The 24,427-nt window shown below is 40.2% G+C and overlaps 1 protein-coding gene across 5 annotated transcripts in view; it reads right to left on the bottom strand.

Moving 5' to 3' along the window:
* The window catches only part of KDM2A (lysine demethylase 2A), a 53,941-nt gene that overhangs the window by 6,306 nt on the left and 23,208 nt on the right, over positions 1-24,427 (bottom strand). For 3 of the 5 annotated variants that reach the window (XM_072423093.1, XM_072423096.1, XM_072423094.1), the window contains 6 exons: positions 6,799-6,882; positions 5,357-5,626; positions 4,338-4,469; positions 3,838-3,918; positions 2,380-2,415; positions 157-776 (listed from right to left, as the gene is read on the bottom strand). In XM_072423093.1, coding sequence (XP_072279194.1) covers positions 157-776; positions 2,380-2,415; positions 3,838-3,918; positions 4,338-4,469; positions 5,357-5,626; positions 6,799-6,882 — 1,223 coding nt within the window. Of the gene's footprint in view, positions 1-156; positions 777-2,367; positions 2,416-3,837; positions 3,919-4,337; positions 4,470-5,356; positions 5,627-6,798; positions 6,883-24,427 lie in introns of all 5 variants that reach the window. The other 2 variants (XM_072423095.1, XM_072423097.1) reach the window with 2 other exon arrangements.

Here is a 24,427-nt window from a genome sequence, read left to right as displayed (position 1 = left end):
AGCAAGTAGTTTTATCAATATTTTTAGAATGTGTTTTCTAAACCAACCAAGGTGCACTTTTGATTAGGAAGCCTTTTATAGGCAGCATTGTAAGTAAGAGTTCCCAAACAATTCTAACATGATAGCTAAAAAGTATACAAGTATGTCAGCACTAACCATTTGTACCAGGCTTTGCAGACCCTCATACACACACAGAGCTCCTTCTTGGTGAGGTACTGGAAGACAGAAAGCCATACATCCTTCTGAAAGGACAGCTGGTCTTTCTTCTGTCCAGACATAAGGCCGTTTTCTTCATCCTCCCCCGACTCCTCCTCCTCTTCATCATCCTCCTCCTCCTCATCATCATCATCCTCTTCTTCCTCCTCATAATCCTCTTCTTCAGGGGGTTGAGGAGGTGGTGGGCGGATGGGATGCCGGGAGTTTGGTGTAATGGCTTGCAGCTTGGGGACAATCGAAGAACTACTCAACTCTTTTGGGGGTCTCTGTAGTGTGACGGTGAGGTAGGAACCCCTATGCCAGAGGCGGTCAGCTTCAGAATGCTCTCGCCCACTCGGGTGGTTCTCTTTTTCTCTAGTCAGCTGCCGCCGCATGGCTCTTTCTTCTCGACTGACAAGCGTGACCTGTGGCGTGCTTGATGGCGGTGATGGTGGAGCCGATGATGGGGAGGGTGGAAGGAGAAGAAGTGGAGGTGATGGAGGACTCTGTACCAGTGGAGGCCTCAGAACTTTGGCTGATAAATGAGGATCCAAGTCACAGTTATCCACAGCCTTACGTTTCTGTAAAGAAAACAACAAAGCATGACTTATGCGTTTGGCAAGTACCAATTAAACGATCTGTAAATTTAACGAATCACTTGAAATAGGACCTGTCATTTAGCAGTGGGTAAAGCTATGATGAAGGGCAACGGGCAGGTGAACACCATCCTTTGATAAAAGATTTAGCTTTAATGACTCCCTCGAAGGATATCTACAGGTAAAACTGAGCTAGGGGATGTAAACCTTCAAAGGAAGGCTTGTTTTGTCCATGTTAAAGGTCTTTATTTTCTTACACCTAACTTATCAGAGCCACCAGACATTTACAAAAGGATCAGCCTTTATTAACTCACACTTAAAACCCATAAACGGGTATTAAGAAATGAATGGAAAAAAATGGAAATATTAAGAGACGTGTTTATCCCCTTTACCCTTCCCTCCTATGCTGCACAATTTACCTTAACTGAACCTTCAATTTAGACCTGCTAAATACATTTCAAGGGCATCAAACTAAAAGTGTGCAATGTCTGCTTTCTTTAGCACAAAAGATTCCAGTACAAGTTTATTGTAGTGAAATAGGTTTGAATTTGCAATCTTAGCAGAGTCCGAGCAGGCACAATCCAAATCAAGGTTGATGACTGCACAACATTTGTTGTGATGCTCCTGGAATGCGGTTGGTTTTTTGCCCACTCTGACCCCATATTTCACAACTTCCATGTTTAATAGCAGAGGGGACATTCAAATGAAGCTTTCTGCGACATGTAAACATTTTTAGGACTCCTCTTGCCTCCAATTCCTAATATGTAGGGACCCTACATGTTCACATGCACTTTTTGCCAGTGTATAGATAACAAAAAAGTAGTCTGATCAGGTCAATAAAAATGAAATATTAGTAAATGGACAGTGTGGTAAACAAGCATGCTGCTTTGTAAGCAATCTCGCACGGTAACAAGTAGATAAGGGTAAAAGATTTTTTTTTTTGGGGGCCCCAGGAAACCCAATCACTAAAATTTCATATGAATTTGCAGTTTTTCATTTAAATATTTCTGCCCTGAGAAATGTAATGCACCCATTACTGCAGTGCATGTATACAGAAAGGGCTGAAAAAAAATCAGTTTCACCAAGAGGAAATATTTGTTAGTTAACATTACTTAATGTCATTATTATCTTCAATCAACAAATCAATATAGAGAACCAGATGCCACTTACAATATAAGATAATATTTAAGAGTGGAAAAGAAATTGTTGAAAGTGAAAGCTTTGATACATAATGGAGCATTTGGGGGGTGCAATTTACACATGACTGTCTTCAAAATGGCAATGCCACCAAAAATTAACACATTAAAAAAAAAAAAAAAAAAAAAAAAATAATGATGGCTGTATATAGCCTGTACAGGGTTGTTTAAAGGTGTACAGACAGCAAAAAAACATGCAAAGTTGAATTTCCATTCAAAATATTTTTATAGATTAGTAAATTGTAAGTATATTAAAAAAGAGAATGTTTTAGAAAAGGAGGTAAGGAGGAAAGAGAACTGACAGTAGATGCAGTAAAGAATGTCCAGCAGCTATTTCATGGTAGATGTAAAATTCTACACTTCTCTTACTAAGTCCCCACCTTACGACTCACATTGTGCAGCAACACTCGGTCCTGATCCGTGCCCACCTAAAAAACACAGTCAATGGGAAAATTTAACAACCATTTGAGCACAATACCGAGTTTTATTCCCAGTTACCAATATATGAAACCAGGATTCCTAAGAACATCAGAAGATCCAGTAATGACAGGCACAGGAAGTCACATGCGGTAAAACCATCCAAGGCCGGTTCTGAAGATTATTTATGATAAAAAAAAAAAATGGCCCCCTGGTATACTAATTACAAACCTATGCTAAAACCCTAGCTACTGGCAAAGATGGGTATGTTTATGTAGCCCATATAGTTATATTGTACCTTGGGGCTCCACAAAGAAAAAGTCACAACTTAACACCTATCTCCAACATAAGGCATTACCAAGCTGCTTTGGGGTAAGAACATGATCTTGCTGAGTATTAACATTGTATAAAAAATGTGTTTTAGGGGAAAAAAAGCGTTTTAGATAGGGCAATTCATGATTGAGAAAATACAGAAAGCACACTCAGATAATGGATACTAGTACACAGTCCTAAAGCGGGAGTTACCGTGTTTCCCCGAAAATAAGACTGTCATATTTATTTTACCTCTGAAAATCTCATTAGGGCTTATTTTCAGGGGATGTCTTATTTTTCTCACAAAAAATCTATATTTATTCATGTACAAAAATCTGTATTTACCAAAACCTGCAACCAATATTACTATAGAAATATACCTCTGTGTTACCTCTGACCTGTCAAAATCACAGATTTCTTCTGTTATATACAAGAAGTCATGAATAAGAATTGACATAAATGAGTAATGAAAATGAAAATGTGCTGACAATTAACATGTGACTCATAGAGTTACATGTTAAATCTGAGTAAAAGCAAAAAAAAAAAAAAAAAAATCTATTAATAAATATGCATTGCTGCTAATGAATAAAATACCAGCAAGGACCTTTTGAAAAGAGAATCCACCAACCTCTTAGTGCTAGTGTCACACCAGATTACTGTAGGTTAATTAACCCTGCGATTTCTTCACCCCTTGCTCCAGTGCTTTTGAAATCTCCTGCTCTCTCTCTCTCTCTCTGCTCCCTCCTTCCTCTTGGTATCCCTCCGTGTACCACGAGACCACACCCTCCGAAGAAGCCAATAGGGCTTACTTTCGGGGGAGGGCTTATATTTCACCCTTGCATGATTAGCATGCTAGGGCTCACTTTCGGGGGTAGGTCTTATTTTCGGGGAAACACGAAACATAAGACCACGTACATTATCAGAACGAGATCAGGCAGTATGGATTGGCCATAGCAGAATCTCCCTCAAGGTTGAAAATAAGGCACATGAACTGACCAAGGGGTAATAATGCACAACTATTTAACAACAGAAGAATTTGTGACTGTGCTTTTCCTCTGAATAGGGGTCACTTTACCATTTCCATGGTTACGGTTCACAAGCTGTAGTTTTACTAGGCTTACCGTGTGCTTGCGGCTCTCGTAGCATTTGGGGCACTCCCAGTAGTTTGGTAACTCATCACTCAACAAACCTTCACCATCCATCTGTAAGAGAAATACAACCAAATTGTACCAATTCCTGTTATAGGATGGCAAAACTTACTTGCCATACTTGAAGTTACTGGTTCAGACCCAATTTTTCCAGGATTTTAGTAAGAGTTTTTACAAAATGCAAATACTTCAAATCACTATGTAAAAATAATTGTTCAGAAGCTCAATGCAGCTTCTAGAGTACTTTTGCCTGCCAAACACTTCTATTGACTTGCATTTAACTGCTCATAAATGCTCAGGTGTTCACAGGCTTTTGCTGCAGGCATTTATAGACATTTGCACAGGAATGAGCATTTGAAAACTCTCCAATTCCTTTTAGGACAATTCTGTCTGTCCACAACCATGTCATCTTTCTGATTTAAAAAACAAAGCATCAATTTTTTACTGAAATAGAAAATGAGTTGGGTACTCACATCTAGGCAGCCAGGATGTACAATCTCATTGCATACCGAGCACTCCATCAGTTTCCTGTCAAATTCCTGCGAGTCGTTTGTCTGGTCCACCTCCCCACATATGGCACAGGTCACAGAATGGGGCAATCTGGGCTGCAGGACAAAGGACAGTTTCACCAGTGAATTTATAAAGATATATTTCAGAGGTAAGCATTATATCTGGAGAAGGATACTTTAGGCCTTCTATTTTAATGCAATAATGTTAATGCAGAATGAAGAGAGAGGCAGTGGTATCTGTTCTTTCAAGGTATGCTCTAAATCTTTTAGCTTGAATGATTCTGAGCATTAGTTAACCTAAAAAACTGCGAACATTATTGCAGGGAACAGCCCTAGGTTAATGGCAAATACTGAAATATAATCTGCTTTTTATGTTTTGCCTGCACTTATGCTACATACACACGTGTAATAGTTGTCATTGGAAAGGATCTTTCACAATCCTTTCCAACGACTAATGAATGCACGATGCATGAACGAGTGCTGTACATACTGTTCTGCTCCATGGAGAGGGGAGAGCGACGGAGTGGCACCCCGCTGCACTCTCTCCCCCTTCAGTTCCATTAAGATCGTTCGTCGTCCATTGTCCGTGGATCCGCCAGGACGGTCGTTTGGATGATGAAGGATGGGCGCTGTACTCCCACCAGATTCTCGTCTGACATTGGCCCTGAGCCAATTATCGGACAAGAACCATTGCACGTGTGTACGTAGCCTTAGGTTTTAAAGTGAAATTGTGTATTTCATTAGATTCGGGGGACACCAACACTGGCCTTTAATATCAGATCTACTTTTTATGATTCTAAGTTTATGCTTTGCCGTTTTATTACATACTACATATGTTAAAATGAACAGATTTTTCTTACACATTTAAAAAAGCACCCTTCCTTTGGCTATATGTGTGTCAGATAAAGCAAGGAATAAAGATGTATTTTCAGCCACAAGAGTAGGTTTTTATTGGATTTTTCAGATTTTAAGTTACTACTCACCGCAAGGCACTGCCTTTGCATACAAGACTGCTTCATCCGGCCTGGACCACCAAACTTTTTCATATCCTTACAGTAGTGGCAGGTCCCACACTCCCGCTGAAGACATGCCTGACATTTCCGACACCTAACTCGTCGCCTTCGGACACCAGACGACGTTGTGTGACCAGAAATTGTACCCGTCGGCCGAGCAGTGGACACGGCATGTCTGGCTGCTGGCCGCATGATGTGAGGTTTGGTGAACTGTATCTTAGGCCGTAGATGAACTTTATACTGAAAGAAACATTAAAACAAGCAAACAAAAAAAATATCAGAACTAAAGCAGTATATCGAGAACACAAAAACTAAAGCACCAGCTTTGAGAAAAACACAATTCTGAATGACCCAGAGGAAGCCATATCCCTTTTCTCCAAGGTTTAGTCAATAACTTATAACCAAACAGCATTTAGGAAGTCATGTTCTACAAACCTAATAGCAGAAAAGAGAGAAGAGCGAGACCGCTAGGGCCGAATAAATGCTTTGTGTTATGCTAGGAAGCATGCTGCATTTATTTTCAGAGGAACACATTTCCACCCACTGACTGAGGATGTTTTGAACACAACCATTGAAATCAACTGAATGACCCTGCAGGAGGTTGGCATACATACTCATCTGCTGTCCCTCAGGTCTCTGAAATGTAAGCTTTGCTATGAAGCTGCTGGGATGGGTCCAAGCATTATGGGAGTCTTTTCTCATGCATTATAAACCTTTTAAAGTGTTCTCTAACTGCTGAGGGTTAAGTGAGCACTTAACTGAATGGTAAAGGCGACCCGTTAGCACAGGACTGATGCACTATCTGCAAATTCTACAATCACTTGAATGAATGGAGGAGATTTTAATGGCATTGAAAAGGTAACAGACTCAACAAGTAGGAGTGTAGATTGTAGATGTCCAGCGTACCTTCTTTTCTACCCACCTATGTGAGGAGCAATAAACTGTTTCTTACAATAGTATCTAACTAAAATAATGGGCAGCAGAGAAGACAGCCGAAACATGGATGCTATTAGGAGCCTAAATTATGGCTTTTACAAGCAAGCTCAGCTACATATGATCTTCCATACAAACTTATGGGCTGCCCCTAAAAGTCATCGAATACCACAACTTGCCCAAATCACAATGCTTTAACACAAGTATTTTTTTTTTTTTTAGCCACACAACTAATTTCTATATCCCATGGAACTTACATGTAAAAAACTCTTTTTAGTAAAATAAAGATCTTTATTCTAGTGTGCTGATTCTAATCATTCAGTCTAATGCTACCTAGTACATACAGAAATGAGTATATTAAATACATATATTCTGGATTTATTGTGCAGGCAACACTTAGATACACCAGAATAGCAGCAAGGTGTTGCACAGATCAAAGCAGGCTCACAGACAATAATTAGACATCCCATTAGGCTCACCTGTTCTCTCTTGGGCCACTGAACGATAGGAACTCCGGTGAGTGCAAGTTCAGGTGGGTCATGCGAGTGTTCTTCCAGAAGCTTCTATTGCCCTCCAGGGAAAAGAAAAAAGAAAAAGAGGGGTGGGTTAAACAATCTGCAAGGCCAGCCACCACTGCTGTTTATTAAATTGCGGACAAAAACAATCCTCTCCATATGAAATAATATTAACCTTGACACAACAGACACCTCGGGAGCATAGCAAAGCATGCAGGGGGGCAGATCCTCGGCGCTCACCTTCTGCAACCTCAAACATTGTAATTGTAACAGACTGCTCTGTTTACATACAATATCTTTGCTTTACAAATATAAATAATACAGGTTGCATCTTTGACGCTGGATTCCCAGAGCGTAATGGGGTGAATATCATTCACCTCGCTCACTACAGCTTGTTCCTGTTATAGGCTTGCAGTATGTTTTGCAAAAAACGCATGTGTTGCAGCACACATAGCTGTATGTTGTATTTTGTAGCCCATTTATTTACATAGTAAAGAAAAACGTAGTGCATGCAAGTCCACTGCACAGCTGTCATTCATTGTGCTGCAGTGCATTAGTAAGGTGTATCTGAGTTGTATGTGTTCTGGAATGTGATGAATTAAGGAAAAAGAGCCCTGAAAACAGGATATTGATAAGGCAGAATAAGTCCTGAGACAGGGTTTACACCTGGAGATCTTGTCAGAACTATACTTCCTTTTCTAGGGTGACAACGAATTTAATTACACAATAAGTCTATTATGAGTGTTTGAATACATTTTAGGCAGGCATAAGTCAAGCAACACACCAGTAGTTATTATTGTACAGGAGTTCAACTAGTCCTTCAAAATAGTACAGACTATGGGGATTTTTTTCACAGGTACGCAGGTAAACAGCATCGCAATTAAAAGATAAAAAAGGCCAATTTGTGAGGAAGCCATTTAACCTAACTGCATGTTTTTGGAATGTGGTAAGAAAACCCACACAACACATGGATAACTTGTAAACTCAATGCAGATAGTGTCCTGGCCGAGATTTAAACCTGGGACCCAGCGCTGCAAAGGCCAGAGTGCTAACCACTGAGACACCTTGCCGTCCATATATGTCTTGACCCAAAGCTCAACTAATTGCAGGAAAAGACAAGCCTACTACTCCACATATGAGCACAATTTGTGGAAATTGTTTAGACTGCAAAACCACCTAATAATTAGGTTCCACTTTAAAGAATCCATGATCAGGCTGGTCATTACTACAGAAAGATTGAGGATGTCTCTTCTGCATTTATCCCTTCTAACCTGACTGATTATTCTAAAAATCTGGCAAAAGCTGAGCTGTGCATGTGCAGTGCTTTGGTTGCCAGAACACTCAGCAATCCCAATTTCCTCTGCGTATATCAGGACTGAATGAACTTCCATGCACCTTCACGGTTACTGGTACTACTGAGTTACTGAGTTACTGGTATGTCATTCGTGGCTGGGGCAATCAAGATGGCTGAAGATCCTCTACAGGAAAAGAAGAAAGATGAAGATGGTTGTGCCCTGCAAGGGAACAGGGGCAAGCAAATATTGCGGGTTTGGTTCTGCTATATAAGTACATGTGCAATGGGAGCAATATGGAGACGGACACTTGCTGACCTTCAGAATATGACACCTTCTCAGTGGTTACAGACATACTAATTTTAATATCTCAAGTCATTGCCGTAGAACAAATAAATAGCTCAGGAAATCAGAGTAGAATTCCCTATTTGCATACTTTCTCCAAGTCAGTGATTTAAAATTCAAGCCAGTTTGTTACAATGCCTTCCACTGCAGACTTCAGATAATTGTATCTTTGTAGGAATTCCAATGCTTTTCATGTTGTTAAGTCCTGGCCCCCAAAAACAAGTTCAAAGATAAGTAATTCTGACACATGTTTACGTCATGCTTGTTTCAGGTCTTTACCCAAAAGGACTGACTGTGTATCAGTTCCTAAAACATTTGCTTCTAAATGTGGATGTAGTAAGAAAGCATTAGAACCCCTGAAACTTTCTCTTAATCCAGGCTCTGTTACAAATATTTTCTGTTCTAGGGACAACCTTTACCAGACAGGAAGAACATATGAAAAAAAGAAACAGCAAAAACTAAAAGTATAGGTTTTAGCCTTCCACTACAGGACAAAGAGAAAATATTGTTTCTTCCATCTGTGTTGCTGTTAATGTTTAATGTTTTGGGTATAGCTACTTGACGTCACACACACAGCAAGGCATTTATATTGTTCAAACTTTGCCTGGCCCCCCCCCCCCCATATTCCTGATACCCATCGGATCCCTGTGTGTAATGGGCCACACTTTCCGCTGTCCCCTAAAGTATACTGATGATTGCATTCTATAAGTAGGGATCTTGATGGGTGCACCTACTGCTTCTAGTGTGCATCACAAAATAGTTTGCACCACGTCTGCTGAAACTGACAACTTCAGCCTAAAGTATGCAGGGCCCTGAAACCCTAATAACAAGGTGTATACGTTTGTCTGAAAGGAGGTCAATCAAGCCTGATCATGTGACACTACAACCCATTACTCCTAATAAATAACAAAATACACAATCATTATAAATGTGGAAAAGACCAAAAGATGTGATATTTACCAGACAAACAAGGCACAGAACACACACTATATGTGGTCACCAAATAAATTGTATCCTCTTTGTATCTGGGTGAAGTAACAAGTCCATGTGTTTCTTTCATAACAGGTGGATGATGAAATGAGAGCATCCAACTGAAAATGGTATACAATGTACTGGCTTAGTCAATCAATTCTGATGAATGAGAAAGACACAAAGCTATAACATATAATACCCGCAGGTTTAGATGTATTCTACTTAGGAGGCTGCAACACGGTAATTGGAAAACAGCAGCTTCTTTAGCAGCCTTACACACAGGTGTTCACATTTAAAGATATACGTATTTGTAGTGAGCATGTTTTGTGCCTTGATTTTTCATAGGGTTTCTTAAAAATCCCAATCAATGTTACCATATAACAATTACATTCTGTGGTGTGTATGTGTATAATCTCTCCTTGATCAATATCTGTCAAGATGAAGGCCTGAACATAATGCACAGACAGACCTGGTTTACCAGCTGATCACATAAACCAACACAGCTGATAAGGGCTTTTGTAGTTTCATCAACAACCATTACATCCACCAGCAGAAACAAAGCAAGTGACCTACAATCACCAAGGAAAGACACCGACAGATCTGTAAATATTTCAGGAAGGTGCTAGGCCATGCACCTTGCAATCTGAATATGCAAATACTATAAAACCCCATTCAGCCAATGAAAACTTTACTAGCCAGGTTTGTTGGGTGTGAATGTCAGCCATGGCACTATATGATGGAGTTCGCTGGTATCCTCACATTAGACTAATGTAAAATAATTGGACTGTGAGGGATAGTTACTGATGGGTGTGTGGACTAAAGCACTACAGAATTGTGTTGTTATTGAAGGGTATGATAAATCACTAAATCAGCTGGATCAGGAAGGGCACTCATCTTTGGGCACTGCTAAGCAGGAAGCACAGCCAGCACATGCAACCAACAAACATGGCCGCTCCCACATTCAGTATAAAATAAAAACAAACTTGCTGATTGCTAACAATCCTGGCTGCTTTCACATCTCTGTACAACAAATATTAGGCAAGGTTATCGTGCATCTGCAGGCAGGTAAACTAATACTGGCATACAGGCAATGTGGTGGCTGATGAGACTGGCCCACTCCATCCTCACCTCAGCTGTCGCCTCTTGTCGCAGTCCAGGCACTGACCAGCAAACACTTCCTGCAAACTGCCAGCTCAGAGAGTGGGAGGGAGCTCGGGCTGGAGGCTCTGCAGTCCTTCATGCAGATTACCTCCTGGAAGTCTATGCCACTTTGCCTCCTTACTTCCTGCTTGTGTGTGCCAGGCATCTAGAAGGCCAGGCACGCCAGTCCCCAGCACACAGCCTGCCCCCAGCTGGGTGTCTGCCGCTGTCTCATCCCTCTGACCCCTCTGCTAGCAACTCCCTCTTGGCTGTCTCCACTTGCTTACACACTCTTCCCAGCAGTGCTTTGCAGTAGGCGGGGAGGGGGGAAAAGTCACACACAAAGAGAGAGGGGGGGGAGGGGGTGGGGGCAAAGCCTTGGAGGGAAAAGACAGTCAGTAGGAGGTGACAGGAGGTGGAGGGGGGTATATGGAGGCTGTGATTGGCTGAATGAGGGACTCCCCACCCTCTGCACAACAGCTCTCTCTTCCTGTCTCTCAGGATACAGGGTGAGCAGATGCAGTATCTGCAGTGATCTGCTGCCAGATATATATTGCTCTGACGACACAGGATCGCAGTACACAACCAGGAAATTATCATAATATACAAGCAAGAAATCACCAATATGCATAGATCATCATTGTACAGCTTGTAGGACATACTAATTCTGCGTACACATAATGTGATTTGAACCTTCAATACTGCGATGGAGACATAATGATCTAATGTTTATTCTCAGTATTTGTGTTGTGTTATTGCATGCATTAGTGCATAGAATTATAACATCAACCTTTACCATCAAGTGTCTCAGCTGACCATACCACAGTACTAGATGCCATACCTTACAACCGGATTGTACAATTACCTTCAGATTTACCCACAAGGAGTTAGTGAAAAGGGACAACCCAGAGGGGTAGAAACCCATTGAATAGTACCTACATGTGTATTGTTTGCTCTCTCAACTGGGGAGATTTCATTTCTGAAGACACAACAGGTGAAAAATATTTTTAGCCAAAAAAGTCCCAAGATCAGATATTCCCATTGGAGGATTTTCTCTTATTTATTCCTTAAATAATGACTTACTTTTCTGTAACATTATTTCTAGACTTTGTTACTGGTTCCTTTCAGCCTTCAATCTCCCCAATGTTTAGGAACACAACAGATTCCACCAATATAGATATTGCCTCCCACAACAAACAGAAGGATTGAAACCACAGGCACTGTGATCCAACAAGTTCCTGGGCCATCCTGCTATTTTATGCATCAAAACCCAGGCACTTCTGTTCCTTGTGGGGGGCAATATCTATGTTGGTGGAATCAGTTGTGTTCCTAAACATTGGAGGATCCCACTCAGAAAGACGACCTGTTTTGTGGGCAAACATCTCTGCATCATGTTTAGGGAAATAAATCAATAATGGTTTTAATGGTTCCTCATTAACCAGTCTGGAATGGTCCTGCCAAGGACAGATCAGAGTAGGATGGCTGGATGATACATGTGATATGTATTACTGTGTGTAGTAAAATGTTACATTTAGCTCTCCATCTTTATTCATTCTTATACATGTATTATAACCCCCACTGTGTTTGATTTGACAGCTATTCCCTGTACATTGTTTTTGTCCACAAGAGGTAGCATAACAGAACATCATACACAGGCAAAGCCATGGAGGAACAGTCTGACCGGCCAAGTGCAGCTTATTGGCCCGGTGACACATACAATCTTCAAAAGAAGTAATTTTAGATAAATACACCCTTTAAAAGGGTGCACTATGTAATAAACCCAGGGAGAACATATATAATACATGCAGACAGTAACCCTGATGTCACAAACACACAACCTGAAATTCTATCATGGTAACTAGCAAGTCTACATGCTGCTGAACATATTTCTACTTAAAAACGAGATTCCACCTTAACATGATGATTGAAAAAAGATGGCTACATGTGAAAAAAAAGTGAATATGGTCAGCCTATGCTACCAAATTGCTTCTTCAATCACAGGAAATTCATGGGCGGAGTGTAAAGAAAAGGTAAGAAAACATTTTTAGTGTTGCTCTCCTTGGTCCCATGCAATGCCAAAAGGTTTTTAAGGCTGACCATCATGTTACTACAGAACTCAACAGGGACAAGAGTCATAAAGAGAAACCACTGAACACCCAGGGATACGTAAAATAATAACACTTCTAGAATTGTCTATTTCCCTTCGGACTTCAGTTGGGGATTTCTCAAGCAAACTGATAGAGCAGCATCTATTGACTTCTTTATTCTCCAGGTATAGCTATCTTGCATGGTTAGAATAAATGACAAAGTTGCTAAGGCGTTAGAAGGCCTCCATCCAGGTGCCTATTTAACTCCTGAGAACATTGACCCCCCCTGATGTTTACAGCTTTGGTGCCAAAACTAGCCCTGTGACATTTTATTATCTCAAATGGTGCTGTACTTCCAGAATTACAGTCTGAATAAACCTGAACCTGGCTTTGTTGTGATTTATACACCTTATTACAGTCAACCGAGATGAATTGCACAATTTTCTATGCAATAAGGTGAGCTGCAACCCCACACAAAATGAACACAGATTGGACGGCAAGATGACACATGGAAGGAGCACACATTTTGAACAGCTTTTGCTCCCAATTCACAAGGCCCCTCTTTTCCCGGTAATGAAGTTTTTTCCACTCAAAAATGCTAGCTATCTAGATGTTATGCTGACCTATCTTGGCTTTACTGAAAAAGTCATATTAAAGTCCTAATCAATTGGTTTGTTCTAGGTTAGTGGCTAAAATATTAAAGAAGAAGAAAGGTCAAAATAACAGCCGAGCATAATAAAACAAATTAAATTTTGCTCATTTACCTAATCTGACTTTTGGTAAATAAAACCCGATAGGTTGCTGGGGATTAACGTGATCACTTAATTGTAATGTTACCTAAAATGTATAAAAAGTGTAGGCAATTATACTTGTTGACGGCTGAACATTGGGGCTTGAACCATTACAAAAGTAGTTAGGCCAACTTGCCCCCTCCTGCCTCCTAAATACTCCTTCTTGCCAGTAAGACAGCCCAACCTACCTAACAAAGCATGCTCTGATGTGATCTGGAAGAAAAGCCCCCAATAGGGTGAAGCATGGGGTACTGGAAGCTCCTGCAGTTATGTGACAGGTTAAGGTGACCATTAAACGACTTTAGATGTTGTTTCCTATATCACAATGAAGCTCGCACAGGCAGGATTTTTCACAGAATCCCATAGGGTGAACAATTTCTGATCTCAGCATGTGTTGTTCTCTGAAAGTTCAAATTACCTGTTATTGCAGGATGCTCAGACATCATCCGGGGACCAAAGCTCATTCTTCTCCCAGCAGTAGACATTTCTGGATGAGGCAGAGAGTAGCACAGATGCAATGACATCAGCACCACTTTCTGAATACCTGAATAACACTGTTTTGTGCAAGAATTGAACTAAAAAATGAAGGTTTGCTATGTAACAGAGACCATTTGGAAGTGGTAATGACATCCAAGTAGTAATGTTTGTCTTGATATATAGCAGTGGACTTCCTATGTGTACAACCTTGGTCTACTGTGTGAATGGCATTTCTGGATCTGATTATTGGCCTTGTTAAATGCTTTGATATTAGTATTGTGCTAAATGAATCTTCCTGCTTTTACCATGATGGACACCTCCACATACATGCACAGTGCAGAACAAGAAATGATAAGTCTTATTGGAAAGAATCAGCTGGAAAGAATCTTCAGGAAATATTGGTGACAAATCCTTGGCTCTCTGGTTTTACTTTTTCTTTTTTGGTACAGCTTTTCGTAGTACACATCATCTTTAACACCTACTGCATATGTGTGTAGGGGTGCCATTCAAAAGGAACAGTACCCAAATCCAATTCACAGACATAAAAGCAAATTGTGATTAAGGTGTGGAGTCACACGTAGGTTTGGTGTTCTGGCCTGCTAGTTTCAAGTAAATGGAGCAATGACAATATTTGTCATAAATTACTGCTCCTGGGATGTGGTAATTATATAAATATGTGTAGTGAAATGTAAAATGGGAGGGGTGCGGTCAGTTGGCAATTGTGCCGAAATACACATCAATGGGTGTTCTAGATGTTCCAGGACATATTTGCAATAGACAAGCACAGTAAAGAATTACAGCTCCATGGACTGAAAATACAAACACACTTCCCTGTGTGCATGTGAAAGAGGTGATAAACAGGAACATGGGACACTGCTTTTCTTTCAGCATCTGGTATCGCTCTATATGTTTACAGGAACATATATTCTTTCTAATGGGCCAATGCAGCTCATAGCAAAGATTCCCACACAAATGTATTTGTGATTGATAAGAGGCATTTGATAAGTCAGGATAACGTTCATGTATTAACATTCCTGAGAGTAATTTCCATTGCATTACAGAAGGTCAGAGGCTAAGCTGCAAGTCCTATTACCAGCAAGGAATAGCACATAATATCCCATATATGTAATGTTACAGGAGACAGACACATTAAGTCATATTACCTTCACCATGCTGCCCACTGCTCAACTCAACTTACAGGACTTGCACAATGAACAGTCATCCTCATCCATGTGACCCATCCAGTCCATCTCACCCATGTGACAGTTTTAGCACATGGTGATTGGTTGCTTAGGTCTAAGTACTGCATTGTATGAGGATGTGGAAATGGCCACAATCTGTCCCCATTCTTATGTGAGTACTGGCATGGGCTTTCAAAAAAACTCTGTTATTGCTTTGAATGGGCAAAGTGGCAGATTCTTACCAATGAACATCAGGTCAGACTAAAGCCAAAAGACAAAGTAATAATCTGCAACTGATATCCGGAAAAAAAATGCAAACGAGACAGTTAGAACTGGTGAAGAGTTTAAGCATTTTGTAGTACATGATGCAACCAACGTTTACAATGCTTCTGGGTTAGACTGCACCCTATGCAATATTTTTTAATGTCCTAAGCCAACTATACATGTTGGGTGGTCTGAGTGCACTTGCTCCGGACAAACAGTTAAGCCAGGAAGCTAACATTTTATGCTAAAAGTGACAGGAAAGCCAGGCTTCATATGGTTCTCATTATGGCTTTTGAGATTTTATGCAAACAACATGCAAATTGCACCAACATAAAACTGAGACATTCAAAATCTTGAACTGCAGCGTATGACTGGTTCAGCTCCAGTCTTTACTCCATTGAACAATGCATGATACAAGGTCAAAGCCGGACTATTACAGTGCCTGCATTAAACACATTTAGACATGAATAAATGGATTACAGAGTTGTATTTATTTGTGCCTTTAATATCTGCTAAGTATCTAAAGCAAAAAGATAATAACAATTTGGGATTATTGGGATTATAAAAGAACACATGGCACATTACTCAGTGTACTTGCATCAGATTACTGATGGAGGATGCCAGGTTTAGTGGTAGACAAATTATATCCCAGAGCTGCTCTCCCTTTCTGGTTGCACCGGATCTCCTGTCATGCATTTTCCACCACCAGAGTAAGAGTGTCTTCATATTAAAATGTGACATGAAGCTTCCTAAAATGAAGATGTTATATAACTGATGGGGGGGGGGGGGGGGGGTCCTAACAAAGCCACTATCTGAATGTTTTCTTTTTATGTCCTCCCCATATTTGCAGGCTTATTGGGTACTACAAGAATTAGTCCAATTTTATATGACCGGTTTATGGTGGTGGTTGGACTATACATTGCTTTGAGAGAAGGGACTAATGTTCAGCATCAAACTGAATGAATAAAATATTTTCTATCCATACACAAGGTCACTCACTATATAATAAATTATGCAGAAGTCACATCAGTAATCACAAACACTACCAAATTAGCAGAATGTGGTTACCAAGTATGTATTCCATTCCATTTTCATTTATTACAGGGCAGTAGTATGAAAATGTTTTTGTACAGTAAAGTTCAAGGGGTAAAGCTTTTCATTCTGCAGGTGGCAATATAACCCCCCTGGGTTATACCCAGCCCACAATTGTAAGCATCCCTCAGAACAAGGTCTGTGCTGACCTTTTGGACCACAAAAGGCAGCATTACAATGACATTAGACTTCGTGTTCATTTCATACACTGGGGAACATAAAGTGTGTTTATCTACAGATACATTTGGCTCCATACAAGTTTTTTCCTGGCCATTGGTACAATTAGTTTTGCTTCCAGCAAGTAAAGATTACCAGATATGTCCTTCACGTTGCAACATCTGGTAAATCACAACAAAGTCATACAGAATCATAGGCACAGCATTCCTTTTATATGCTTTAAAGCTGAATGCCAATTTTACATTTAGTCTTGTTGTTTAGGCTCTTTTCCTAAATAGCTTTTCACAATGTACATTAGATGCTGCTGCAAGTCAAATGAGACTCACCTCATCCAATTCAACAGAATATCCAATAATAAAATAGACTGGAAAAAAATGATGGAACCCTTAATTTTAACATTTGTTTTACATCATATAGAAGACATTCATGTACACACAAGTTACAACCAGGACAACTGCAGCAAAGCATCACAAAACATAACCAGATCTCCTCCATGTTTCACAGTAGGAATGGTATTTTTTTTTATCTAGATATGGAGCTGATGTGACATGCCAAATGTTCCAGTTTTTTTTCACGTTAGGAAATTCCAGTCTGGCTTTTAACATTTTTCTTTGAGCAGAGAATTCAGAGCAGACTCCTATATCTTCTTGCTCACTCACTCAATACTGATTCACCTTGACTCTGGAGTTCATTTTGTATCCCTTTGTTCTTAGCTTTTGGTCTACCATTCTTTTCATTCTGCAGTCGACTCTCCTCTTTATGCCGCGTCCAGGGAGGTTGGCTGCACAGATCCTAAACTTAACATCTGAATTTGTTGTCACAGGAACATAAACCTGCTTAACATGGCCTCATAGCCTTTTCCTTTAATATGTTATAATTGCCTTTCTAATCTCCTTGGATTTTCCTGGTCCATGTTCAGTGTAGGAAACATGATGATATCAAACCAGTGTGTTATGCAATATTTAATAAATATTATATATTTACTAGCTGATAACCCGGAGTTGCCTGGGTATTTATTTATTGCAATCCTATTTTATACAGGAAAAGGTATCAAATAACGCTATAGTGATTTTCTTGTCTACGGTGTTGTTTCATTTTTTTGCCTTTGATTGCACCCGGCCAATTGCCTTACGTTTTCTCGAAGGCATTATTACAGGCCAGAAACTAGTAAAAGACTCTATAAAAAAAAAAAATATGTAAAAATATAAGCAAATTGCACACTATCACTGAGCAATACATACACACATGTAAATATATCTCGGACATATACCACAACACTGTACAAGAATCATCGGTGCACTCACGAGTCTAAGTCATGTCTAGCAAGTTTGGTTTAAATGTCTTGATGCGTTTCCGAGTGATGACATACACACATACATCCAAATATAGCTCTAAAATATAGCACAGCGCTGTACAAAGATGACTGGTGCACTCACATAAATCTCAGTCATTTATATGGCAAGTTTTGTTGAAATGTCTCCATGCGTTTTTAGATTTATATAGCTCTGACATATACCATAGTCCTGTACAATGAAACACTGAGCTAGACCCATCAGTCTCTGTCCAGAGGAGCTGACACTCTAATGTCCGCCCACAATCACACACTTATTATAATTTATATATATGCTTGTTTGTGAAAGATTTTGCTGTGAATAGACAACATGCGGTCAAAGGAGCTCTCCATGCAGGTGGAACAAGCCATCCTTAAGCTGCAAAAACAGAAAAAAACTCATCCGAGAAATAGCTACAATTCTAGGAGTGACAAAATCTACAGTTTGGTACATCATGAGAAAGAAACAAAGCACTGGTGAGCTCAGCCACACCAAAAGACCTGGACGTCCACGGAAGACAACAGTGGTCGATGATGGCAGAATCATTTCCATGGTGAAGAGAAACCCCTTTACAACAGCCAACCAAGTGAACAACACTCTCCAGGAAGTAGACGTATCTATATCCAAGTCTACTATAAAGAGAAGACTGCATGAAAGTAAATACAGAGGGTGCACTGCAAGGTGCAAGCCACTCATAAGCCTCAAGAATAGAAAGGCTAGATTGGACATCTAAAAAAGCCAGCACAGTTCTGGAAAAACATTCTTTGGACAGATGAAACAAAGATCAACCTTTCCCAGAATGATGGCAAGAGAAAAGTATGGAGAAGGCATGGAGCAGCTCATGATCCAAAGCATACCACATCATCTGTAAAACATGACGGAGGCAGTGTGATGGCTTGGGCCTGCATGGCTTGGGCGTGCATGGCTGCCAGTGGCACTGGGACACTAGTGTTTATCCATGATGTGACACAGGACAGAAGCAGCCGAATGAATTCTGAGGTGTTCAGAGACATACTGTCTGCTCAAATCCATCTAAATGCAGTCACATTGATTGGGAGGCGTTTCATAATACAGATGGACAATGACCCAAAACATACAACCAAAGCAACCCAGGAGTTTATTAAAGCAAAGAAGTGGAATATTCTTGAATGGCCAAGTCAGTCACCTGATCTCAACCCAATTGAGCATGCATTTCACTTGTTGAAGACTAAACTTCAGGGAGGAAACCCAGCATCTGGTGATGTCCATGAGTTCAAGACTACAGGCCGTCATTGCCAGCAAAGGGTTTTCAACCAAGTATTAGAAATGAACATTTTATTTTCAGCTTTTAATTTGTCCAATTACTTTTGAGATCCTGAATCTTTTTGTTCAACCCACAGAATTAAAGCTAAAAGTCTGTAGTTCAGCTGCATCTGAGTTGTTTAATTTAAAATTAATTATGGTAATGTACAGAACCAAAATTAGAAAAACGTTGTCTCTGTCCAAATATTTATGGACCTAACTGTATATTCATACATCCAAATATAGCTGACATATAGCACAGCGCTGTACAAAGATGACTTGTGCAAATTGATGACACATGAGTCTCAGTCATATCTATAGCGAGTTTGGTTAAAATGTCTCCATGCCTCTTCAAGTAAGGGTGGAACATACACATATACACATACAAAATAAATTATATATATATATATATATATATATATAATGTATTCAGGTAAACAAGGGACAATTGCTTTTCATTTAAAAACACTTTTCAGGTGGAATACAGGTACCAAAAATATGTAAATATGTTCAATGTATTTGGGCTGAGAATTGAAGGCTGAATGTATTCATTGCCCAGAGAGATATTAGGTGTTCAGATAATAGCACAGTCTTTGTTTTATTATTGATAACAGGTAAAAAGAGGGGATTGGAAACAAAAAATGTACCAGAAATAATTGCTGTGTAATCAGATCCCTTTGCAAAATTTAGATAATATAATCATATTAATAACTGCAGATAACCTGCAAAAGGAATAGATACAGTGTAGGGATCTCTGACCCAGGGAGTCACACATTCTATAGTAGTGTTGGTGTTCGAATTCGGGTTGTTAAAAAAAAAAATTAATGTTAAATTAATTGATTGAGTGTTTGTGTTTATTTTTTTTTTTTTTTTACAGGTTTTCCTACAATAACATGATATCTCTTACTCTGTAAAGCTGCGTACACACTTCCAATTTTTATCGTTGGAAATGAACGACGAACGACCGATTGGCCAAAAATCGTTCGTAAAAAAGTAACCAACGACGCCGACGAACGAGGATAGTCGTTGGAAATGAACGACCGGACCGGCGGATCGGATTGGATGACGATCGTTGACCATCTATCGTGTGTACGGTCGTTCAGTGATCGTCCATGGTCTGAGCATGCGCGATGAACGAACGTTCGCTCACTTCCTGTGGTGCACGTCACTTCCTGTATCGTTCAAACGATCGCATCTATCGTGTGTACAATATCTGCGAACGATCGTGTCGTTATCTGTATGTACAGGATCGGTGCTTTACGATCGTTCGCAGATATCGCGCAGGATCGTTCGTCGTTCGTTTACCAACGATATTAATTGAAAGTGTGTACGTAGCTTAACACACTTTCCGGCACAGTAATATTATGATACATTTGTTACATTGTTCTTTTATCCGCTGCAAAAAAAATGTATCAAATTACAGTGCTGGAAAGTGTGTTACAGAGCAAGAGATACTTGCGGGGCATCTTCTCAATGATTGCAGCCCAGTCTTAACCTGTAGTGCCCCGGAGATTGCACACTGAGCTAATCAATGATTGCTGCCAACGCTGCAATCATTGAGAAGAGTGTGCGATCCCCGGGGCACTACAGGTTAATTAACCTGTAGTGCCCCAGGGATGGCAGTGGAACTGCAGAGTTTATCTGCAGTTCAATTCCAATGGTCACATGACCGTGGGAACTTTGCGGTCACAGCTGTGACTGCAGGTGATCCCCGGGCATTAGAGGTTGAATGAGGACAAGTTTCCCCATTCAACACATCTAGTGCCCTGTGTTCTTCTAGATAAACTCTATCCAAGAACACATACAATTAGTAAAGGGCTGCAAGAGCAATCTGATTGCAATCATACCTATCACAAATCTATAACTATCACACTATGTTACTCGGTCTACCTCTCTTCTTTGAACCCCAATTTCCCTAGAATTGTAGGGTGTACAAAGCCGAAAATGTAGGGGGGGGGGGGGGGGGGGGTTACACTTTTCGATAACTCCCCCACACTAAAATTTCATTACTATGGCAAACGCACTATCCTGTTACACATTACTGCCCACTTCTAACACTGGAACCCCAATTTCTCTGGAATGGGGAGATGTAGGAAACTGAAAATGTGTGGGGAACATTAGAACCTAAAAAACTCTGCCCATCAAAATTAAATTGGGGTTCGGGTACTGGTAGGGTACCGTCATGTGTAACAGGGCAGTGTGTTTTGATGGGCAGAGTATATGTAATGATGCTGAAAGTTTGGTGATGAAAAGGTGATGAAAGTTTGGAGGGTGTTAGCCACAGATGTCCCGCACTTGTATCTATGATTCTGTTTATCTGCACCTCTCTGTTCTAGAGAAATTAGGGTTCAAGGTAGGGAAGCAGACAATTTGATAGGTAGAGATTTTTATGTTCTAATGATGCCATGCTAATGAAATTTTAGGGGTTTATACATTTTCAGTTTCCTGCACCTCCCCATTCCAGATAAATTAGGGTTCAAAGAACAGAAGCAGAAAAGGCAGCATAGTATAACAATTATAGTTTGGTGAAAGGTAGGTAAAATATTTAGGGGGCCCATTGGGGTCAATGCTTCATGCTATGTAAGTGGCCCCGGGGGTCCTTAATTTGCATTTTAAATTTTGGGCTCCTAGGTGCCCCTTTTTTTTTTTATAAAACAGCAACCCACATCTTCAATTTCCACAAGTTTTTAAACTCGTGATCCCCATATTTTGAAATTCTTGTGTACCCTAAATATTTTAGGTCATTACAACCAACAACTTAGGAGATCTAAAGGATTGAACACAATGAGTTGTTAGGCTACAGAATCTAACAAGCAGACTTTACACACACAGCTATCACACTTCAGGTTTTGTTTTTCACAGGCATTTTTTGTTTTTGGCAGTGATGAGAGGAGGGCACTGGCTGTCCTGCCCCCATCTGCAACCACATGCATGATGCTTTTTGTGTTACCGATGTATACCGCTAGGAGGTGACATCCGAAGGGAGGCTGAATTCACATTGGCAGTAAGGTTGCATTTGCTGTGTTTACCCCTCACTTACCTCTCGCCAGGAACCTCTGCTGCTTGAAAAACTGCTAGGCCTGAAAAGCCCAGCACTTACCGCCTGTTACCAATCCCAGGTGCCTAGCAGTTATCACCGGTTACCAAGAAGTAGTCACTCAGGAGGGGCATTTTTTTACTGCTAATGTGAACCAAGCCTAATTTGTTAAGCCACATTGATCACAATATTACACTACTACAAGGGATTACACTACTAAAACATGGGACTCTAGGGAGTTGGAATAAAATGCACAGCACTGGACTGTTGGGGCATAATACAAAAAAATGGAAAAATTGTACATTCTAACAAGCCAGGCATAAGAAAGTTGGAACAAAGTATAGGGGCAGGTAGAACACTGACACAATAGCAGGGGTTACTGGATACCTATGGCATAATAACTAGGAGCTCCAAATTTGCTGTATCTAGCCCCGCACACTTTATACCACCCGGCTACAGTTTCCCCCCAGCCGCCTGAAAAAAATTTCTGGGGAGAAACTCTTTATTCATCACTCTCGCTCGTCCCACAATAGGGTATGGATTTTCTTTCTACTATAGCACTATGCAATATTTATCTACTACACCACTATATTGCCTTGTGCTTTTTGTAGGACATTCTAATTAAATACAGGTATATACATGGTCATACTGTGCTTATACTGTACTGCATTGCTATTGTGCTTTTAATTAGTTCCAATTAATTTGCTTTTAATTGGTGTATTTTTTTATTAGTTTTTAAGTCAAAACATAGTTTGTGGCATGGTATAGTATGGGGCATAGAGTTAGTTAGGCTTATTTGTAATAGCAACTCTTAAGCAACCAAAAACTACATTGATCCAGAATCTACCAATTCCTCTGGGTGCTGGATAGCAGGAAGTTTACTGTATTTGCTGGACACTGCAACTTTTACTCCACAATGTGCCTACATTTTATTTCATAAACTGCAGTCTGCAGTGTATCATGATTTATTCTCTGCATAACACTGCAAAGAACACTACAATATTGGAGGGGAGCCCAATCACATGACCTGACAAAATCATATGACCTGGCTTTCCTTCTCCTCCATTCATTTAAACAAATGTTTCACCCTTGTACTGAATTATTGAACCAAATCCCATCAGGGTCCAAAGCATTATTACATTGCATGTATGCTTTATACATGATTTCAGTTTATAAATGTCAGACATTGACTACAGTCAAAACACTGATAGTAAAAATGACATGATAATGGCACATTGAAGGCAACCATCTGCAGAAAAACAAATCTCTGTAGCAGAAAGGTCTGGATTCGGTATAACACAGACTACACTTTACCTCAGTTCAGAGATTTTGCCATGATAGGAGTCCCTGCACACACAGCCAGCCATCGGAGGTAATGTAACTCCTGCACATGTGCGGGAATTACATCATCCATTGAATTACCAAGATTTCGTGGATCTGGCAGTGAAGATGGCAGCACCCAACCCTGCAGGATGACTGCACAGGGTAATTATGTGCCACAATTGGCAAGTATGCTGTGAGACCTGAGGGGCATAAATTGATCACTGCTCAAGGAACCCCTAGAGATAGACAATGCCTCATAATGTCCCCTATTAAATATATCAGTGAGTCACAGGATGCGACCGTATTCATATCCATCGTGTAGAAGTCATCAGACAAAGCAAGTCATCTATGCAAGTAAATTCTTTAAAAGATGTTTGAATGAGAATGCACTTTACATATAGCACAAATCTGTGTAGGAACTGGAAAGCACCATTAATGTGTGCAGTATCTTTGGAGACTAAGTATTGTTACACTAAAGCTGGACTATCCCCTACCTCACCACCACCACGATTATAACCATAACACAAGGAAGGTGTTTATTGTAGATAGAAAATAGGTGACTATACAGGAGACTTTACCATTTTAACTAACCAGAAGAATTTAATGTATCTTTCTATGCCATACAAGTGATCAGCACACCTCCAAGCTCACAAAGCTGTGTGTTGTTGGCTAAGCATACCCTGTTTCCCCGATAAGACACTGTCTTATTTTTTTTGGAAGGCCAAAATATGCTCTAGGGCTTATTTTCAGGGGGATGCCTTATTTACCCATGAAGAAGACTACAGTACACAGTTATTGTTCAT

The sequence above is a fragment of the Pyxicephalus adspersus genome, chromosome 10, assembly GCF_032062135.1.
Source record: "Pyxicephalus adspersus chromosome 10, UCB_Pads_2.0, whole genome shotgun sequence".
Taxonomy (NCBI): Eukaryota; Metazoa; Chordata; class Amphibia; order Anura; family Pyxicephalidae; genus Pyxicephalus; species Pyxicephalus adspersus.
The sequence above is the reverse complement of the archived record's forward strand: the minus strand, read 5'-3'. Positions and strand labels throughout refer to the sequence as shown.